The sequence below is a fragment of the Crocodylus siamensis genome, chromosome 8 (assembly GCF_052110815.1).
Source record: "Crocodylus siamensis isolate JL-2025a chromosome 8, ASM5211081v1, whole genome shotgun sequence".
NCBI lineage: Eukaryota > Metazoa > Chordata > Crocodylia > Crocodylidae > Crocodylus > Crocodylus siamensis.
Window position 1 is genome coordinate 18417396 of NC_143402.1, and position 7531 is coordinate 18424926.

At 51.1% G+C, this 7531-nt stretch overlaps 1 protein-coding gene across 1 annotated transcript in view; it reads right to left on the reverse strand.

Moving 5' to 3' along the window:
- The window catches only part of SLC16A2 (solute carrier family 16 member 2), a 94127-nt gene extending 87313 nt beyond the window's left edge, over nt 1–6814 (reverse strand). The window contains exon 1 of the mRNA XM_090059400.1: nt 6301–6814. Coding sequence (XP_089915526.1) covers nt 6301–6625 — 325 coding nt within the window. The 5' untranslated portion in view covers nt 6626–6814. The remainder of the gene's footprint in view (nt 1–6300) is intronic.
- Between the last annotated feature and the right edge of the window lie 717 nt (nt 6815–7531).

The following is a 7531-nucleotide window of genomic DNA, read 5'->3' on the forward strand; positions in this document are numbered from 1 at the left end:
AGAGTGACAAAGGATACAGGTGCAAATTTAACAGGGGATTAGTTTACAGGCAAAGAAAGTAAAATATATATATATAAAAAGGAAGATGTCCCTGAAAACATTCCCATATTCTTCTCATTAGGCTAAGACAGCAGTCTCTTAACCTTTTTAGACATGAGCCCTTTTCAGAAAATGCCAGTTTTTAGTTTTCATTCATTTTTTTTTCACCCAATGGGCCACAGTACCCTGGTTGAGAATCACCAGGGCTAAGGAGTCCTCCAGAGATTATCACAAAATCATTCCCCTCCCTTTTCTCATGAAGGAAAGGTGAAGGTAGTAAAAACGTCCTTACCCTAGATCCTGAAGCTTTTGTTTTTGGGATAAATCTAAAATACAGAGTACTTTAATGACAACTATTTGAACTGGATGCCACCTCTTCACTTTACGCAGCTCTCTACCGCAACTGATCTGAAGGAAGGACTGAAGTACGCAGTGTTGTGAAGTATTGCTAAAATTTACTTGAATACATGTTCAAGAGCAAACTCTTGACATGTGCTGTCAGAAGGGTTTCCCCTTCCTAACCCACAGAGCCAGTGGGGCCCCACAACAAAGTATTCGATGCTGTGAGCCTTAGCGTGGGTTCTAATTTCTGCTGCTTGCTTTTATCCCCAGCACCTAAACACTTCATTACGTTTGCTCCTCTCTCAAGTCCTCTAAACCATAAATCTACCGAGCCTCTTGGTTCTGACCCAGATACTGATATTCTTGAGTATGAAATACAGCCATTTGTTTTTGTCAAATGGCATTTCTATAGTATAGGACATAACTGGCTTGTCTGCTTCTCTTGGGCATTAGAGAAACAAAAGACAAGCCATATCCACACAGACAGAAAGGAGTCTGCTGGCCCACCTGGCTCTTCAGATTAGCCAAGACAGGGTGGATGCCCAGATTTGTTCTGCATATTCACTCACAGCCCCTGCCAAGCTCTAGTTAAATCCCTCTCATTTAAAAATAAGATGAACATTTTCGGGAAGGACACTTATCCAAGGCCACTACAGAAGATTCATGTGCAGTTTGGAGCATGCACACTTGAGTTTAAGTAACAGTCCTTACTCTGTTTTACTGACCCACTCCCACCGCCACAAACACCTTTCTTCCCCCAGGTTCCTCCAAACATGCTATCCTTTGCCTGGCTCCAAATGTAATCAATTTAATCCTGAGAAAAAATCCATCCTGTTAAATACCTAACCTCATCTTCACTCTGAGATACCATCTGGTCCCTACAGGACATGTTAGGGTGCTGATTCTAACTCAGCAGAGGGCAAAGACAGCAGAGATTTCTTCCACTTCTGCGCATATATGGAAAAATAGTCCCATTTTTCTTAGAAGGACTCAGTGGGGTACAATCTTTCTGGTAAGCATGGGGTACTTAGCCCTCCCTAAGTATCACTCTGATCTCCTTTCCTTGCCCAATCTGCTGCCCTGTCTGCTGCTGTGCTGCCTGATTTCTCCCCACTCTGCCGCCTGCCACACACTGGCTTCCTGTGCCACTTGTGACACACACACCACAGGATGGCCACCCACAGATGCTGCCATTCATGGAGGAGTTAGAAGCCAGCACTGCAGCAGAGCTGGATGCAGAGGCACTTGGAGCTGTGGTGAAAAGCACGTGCTTTGGTCCATTTAGCAGAGTGCTTACCATTCCATATCAAGCAACTGGAACATTAAATATTGAGCAAAGTTAGTTAATCTGTATGGAGTAGATTTTAAAAATTAAAAAAGGGGAGAGGGGAAGAATCAATGCAGTCTTTCTGGTTGCCATACCAGCTCTCAGTAAATCTCTGAAAGTGCAACATCTATGACAAAATTATTAAAATAGAAACTTTCGCAACTGCAGACAGGCAGGCTTTCCTACCATTACACTGGGGATGCTTGCAAATTGATGGTGGTTATCTACAGGTGAAAGGAGCTGTTTGGTGTTCATTAGATGCACAGTGGTAAGAGATGCCCATCCTACCAGAGCACCTGGCTACCCCATATACCTAAGACTCATCTTGTGCTTGGGGATAGAGACGGTACAGGTGACTGCCTCAACTCTGCATGTGCATCTTGGTTGGCTCTCTCTGGCTGAAGCTCAAAGCAAGGGCCTGTTCTGCCTCTCTTGTCTAACATTCACTAACACTGAGTCTACAACCTCTCTAGGGAAGAGAGCAGCTGGAAGTCCCCCTCCTTATTTAGTGCCTGGGTTGGTGAGGGCCCCTAGAGACCCAGAGCTTACTGAGCAAGCATCAGAGCAGCCATCCTGATTGAATTTGCTTTTCTAGCATTGAAAGGCTGTTGCTTTACAGCACTGTCCCAAATGCACATATCCCAGCACTGTTTGCCCTTTCTCAGATCCCCCCATGAGGCAGGTGGGTGTCATCCCCTGCTTATAGAAGGGAAAACCGAGGCTCAAAAAAATACATAAATAATCAGCCACACCACAAGTTAGAATCATTGTCATGACATCTTTTGGGACTCTTTAGCACCCCACCACCACCACCACTGGGGCCTGCTGGTTTAAGTGGTCTTTCCTTTATGTTACCTATTCCACACATTCTTGGTAGCGCACACTGGATTGACTGTTCATTTTAAAACAACCCCACCTCCCACTTTCATGTATCCTGAAGGTAGCACTGCTTCACGTTTCTTTACTGGCTGATTTTTGCAGAGCACAAATGTTCCTCTCACTCCACATTCAATTTGCCTCTACAATACCCCTCCTCTAAAAAATCCACACACAACCCAAGGCACAGAGAATCTGCCTCCCTATAACTCCTGTCTCCTGCTGTGCCTGGGCGTGTTGGATATTCACAGCAGTGCATGCTGGTCTTAACTGGATTTCTTGTTTACATACGCTGCACAGTATATTTCTTTAAACAAAGGAAGTATGCATTCAATGTATTGTTGGAAGAGGGATGTTTTTAAAGCCTGACCTTACATTTGAACTCCAAGGATTTTGCATTTTATGAGATCAAACACACAAGAACACGACCAATGCAAACAAGAAATAAGCCTCGATAATTATGGCCATGTGTCTTTGCTGCTATTACTCAGTTAGGATTAGCATCTTTTCTTGGTATAAATATTATAAACCCTATTTTTCAGGATTTAACTTGGCTACAACGTAATTCTGCGTTGACACCTTCAAACTCTCACGCAATATTAAACCTGTGAGATAACTGAGTGACAGCCCCCATTTCACAGAGAGAGAAACTGACTTAGAAGACTTCCCAAGGCTACCTGGCAAGTTAGCAGCAGAGCTAGGAACAGCATGCAGGAGCTCCTGGCTCCCAGTCTTCTGCCTATTTTGGGGGGTGTTCTCAAATTGTGACCCATGGAGTAGTTGCTAGAGATCCCTGGAAAGTGATCAGATTGCACAAGTTTGGCTGAGTTTCCAGCTCCAAGTTCTGTGCCAGAAGAGAGGCGCAAATGAAATCCAGAGCATTAATAGACAGTGCAATTCTTTTTAGGAGGCTGTGACACTTTGCACACCGAAAACAGTAACAAATGCGTTCCTGATTATGTTTCCACATAAGCAGTTGCCACAGGGATGTTAGCTGATTGTAAGTATGGAGGGATAGATATGATCTGTTCAATCACAAACTGGGGGAGGCTGAGCTGGAAGTGGCCCTATACTGCTGCCTTCTACTTAAGTAACAGGTTAGAGGTAACACTGCTAGAGTATTAGAAACTCTGTTTTGAATTACACCTGGTACCTGCTTTCTATATCCATTGCTATCCAGGCACGCGGTTAGCACTGAGGGGCATCCATAGGTTGCAGGGATGACCTAAGTATGCAGTGGCAAGAGGGGTACAAGCTGCATAAATACCAGGATTTTAGAGGGATTCTCTCTCCTTTCCTGCTGAGCTTCCTTTCAAAGCCAAAGGGACAACCTGCATTTGTAGGCTTAAATGCCAAAATACTTAAGAAATCCACTACTGCACAGAGGCAGTTATTCCTCCTGGCAAAATCGGATTGCAAAAGGATGTTTACTACCACATACCAGGAAAGCAAATGAGTGGTCTGAAAGCAACTGAGGACTGGCACACAAGTGTGTAAAGCCAACAGTGGGTTAGTGCATCAAAGCACATGCATTATGGAGACTCCCTTCATTAAGCACAGAGACTCAGATGCATGTGGCATATGGGCAACTTAATGACAAAGCCATAGGGCTGAGTCACACGCCTACACTGGCGTCTTTCTTTATAAAGGCCCTGTGTGCAGTTATACCCTTAAATAAATACAAGTGTATTTAAAGTAAGAAACAGGTTAGAGAAGGAAGGAGGCAGCTCCCACATGCTGCCTCTTGGGCACATATTATTTAAACCAGCAAGATTTAAACATTTCTTCCAGTTTCTTTTTTTAGAAATACTTTTTATCCATTTCCACCTTGGGCTTTTGGTGATGCGATCATGGCAAGAAGGAAAGAGGCAACCAAGTGATGATTATACCTATGCAGAGAGATATGAGATCTATTCCATCAACAATAATTAAATAGGGAATGAAGGTCGCCCATATACTTTGAACTCCATCATCACATGGCTATGCACTAACTGCACAATGGTATTTAATTGTGCTGTTACACAAGCCACGGTATCATCCAGGTAGTTCTGGAATCTCGGAGGTGCAGCATCTTGTGAATTTCTTTCACTAGCGTACACTCTTTATAGCAGTTGTCTAGTGCAGGGGTGGCCAACCTGTAGCACGGGTGCTGTAAGGGACATGGGCAGCCTCTGTGTGCGGTACACACACGCTGGGGAGGGGACAGGCAGGAAAGTGGCAGACAAGACAGACAGCAGAAGCAGAGCATCAGAACCGGTAAGGGAAAGGGACTGCAGTGGCACTTGGAAAGAGTGCAGGACTAATTGGTGGCACACCTGGCAAAAAGGTTGACCCCTGCTACTCAAGCACATCTTCATTAGCTTAGGGAAGGCAGCATAGTCTAGAGGCCAGGGCTCCTGAAAGACCTGGAGTCTCCCGTCAGCTCTGCCTGCTGACCTGCTGTGCGACTGTAAGCATTTCAGTTCACCTCTTTGGCCGTTTTTTTCTCCTCTCTTGGCACACTTAGTCTGACTATTTAAACCGTAAGCACTCTGCTGGAGGGACCGTCTACCGTCTATTACTGTGTTTATCTGGCATTTAACATAGCATGGCCCTGACCACAACTGAGGGCCTGCTGGTGCTATCATGATACAAACAAGCTTAGAGGGACATGTGTTGCAAGGAAATTATTTTCTCTCTTTTCAATAACTGAAAAGCCAACCCGGTAAACACCTAAGCCTGTTAGTAACTTTACTAACATTCACATCCCTATTCAAACTAAGCAAGTGAAATTTCTGGTGGGTGTGTTTGCTAGACCAAGACCCCTTGCCAGCAGCCTTCTTCAAGTGCAAAACAGTGGATGAAACAGATAAAGGGCTAATGTTGCTGCAAAAAAAAAAAAAAAAAAGAAAGAAAAAAAAAGCCAAGTGGGCTGTGTGTGTCACCTGCATGTTGCACGCCAGGGGCGACTGTCATGCACATGCCCAAAGGGAGAGCATTGGGTCCACATGCAACCTGAACTCAGTTACTTTGCACTCTTGGATGCAATCCTGACATCCTCCTGTCAGCTTTTGATGCAAATCCCTAATGTTTTTAAAACAGAAGGGAGAAATGGAACAGCAGCCAGAGCAGGCCTGTGTCCTCGGGATAACCCCGACCTGCGCAGGTGGACAGGGCCAGGAGCTTTTGAAGCCAAATATAGGAAACATCACTCTCCTCTTCTCCTCCCTTCCAAAAAAGACAGCTGGATTCTTCCTACCTTCAACCTCCCTTACTTAACGAGTTCACTTTTGGGTAAGGACCAGACCGGGAATGTTTCATCCAAAGGTGGACGTTATAGTAAGTGTGTGTGTGTGGGGGGGGGGGGATCCAAGGGCCCACAATGAGAAGCACCCACCCCTGCGGCCCCACACTGTGCTCCCCTCCTTCCTCTTTCTCCCAGGCTTCCCTCGGCTTTCAGTAGCGGCCCTGCGAGCTCGGTCCCCTCCTGCCAATTCTCTTCCTAGGAGTCTCTTCGTGAGGAGAGGGATAAAACAAGGAGATGACACCCCCCATCCTGGCCTGCTCCCCATGCTATAAACCAGCATCTTGGCTGCCAGGACCCGGGGATGCCCCCTGCGCAGGGACAGCGAACCCCAATAAGGGAGGATGTGGGGTCCCCCAACCCCCCGGAGGGAAGGAGCCGCGGATCCTCGCCAGCCCTGCCCATCCCCGTCCCGGGATGCCCCTGCCCCGACCTGTCTTGAACTCCAGCGAGGGGTCGCGGCGCGCGGGGGGCAGGTCCCCCTGCAGCATAACGTAGAGGATGCCGAAGGAGTTCTGGATGCCGAAGATGGCCCCGCTGCACCAGGTGGCGGCCAGCACCACCACCCAGCCGAAGCCGCCCTCGGGGGGCCGGAACGCGGCGCCCGCCTCGCCCGCGCCCGCGCCCGCGCCCGCCTCCGCCGCCGCCTCGGCCGGGCGCAGCGCCGCCGTCCCGGGGCCGGGGCCGGGGCCGGGGCCGGGGCCGGCTCTGTCCAGCAGCCGGTCCCCCGTGCCCGCCCCCGCCGGGTCCCGCTGCATGGCCGGCCCGGGCCGCGACCTCAGGCTGAGCCCGGCTGCAGCAGCGGCAGCACCAGCAGCGCGCGCGGCGCGGAGCAGCGGCGCGGGCACGGGGGGCTGCGGCCCGGCCCCCGGCGCGGCCCAATCCCCGGATCTGGCGCCGCTAGCACCGGCCGGGCCCCCCCAGCGCCGCGCTTCATAGGCAGAGCGCGGCCGGCGCCGCCCCCGGCCCGGCCCACCCCGGCGCGGCGGCGCCTCCCCGCACGCGCGCGCGCACACGCGGCCCTGCACACGGGCAGCCCGCCGCACGCACGCCCCTCCGCGCGCACACGCGCACACACACGCACAGCCCGCCGCACGCACACCCCTCCGCGCACTCACACGCACAGCCCGCCGCACGCACACCCCTCCGCGCACTCACACACACACACAGCCCGCCGCACGCACACCCCTCCGCGCGCACACACACACACACAGCCCGCCCGCCGCACGCACACCCCTCCGCGCACTCACACGCACAGCCCGCCGCACGCACACCCCTCCGCGCACTCACACCCCTCCGCGCGCACACACACACACACAGCCCGCCGCACGCACACACACACACACACAGCCCGCCGCACGCACACCCCTCCGCCGCACTCACACGCACACCCCTCCGCGCACACACACACACACACAGCCCGCCGCACGCACACCCCTCCGCGCACTCACACACACACACAGCCCGCCGCACGCACTCACACGCACAGCCCGCCGCACGCACACCCCTCCCGCACTCACACGCACACACACACACACAGCCCGCCGCACGCACACCCCTCCTGCACTCACACGCACAGCCCGCCGCACGCACACTCACACGCACTCACACGCACGCACACCCCTCCGCGCACACACACGCACAGCCCGCCGCACGCACACCCC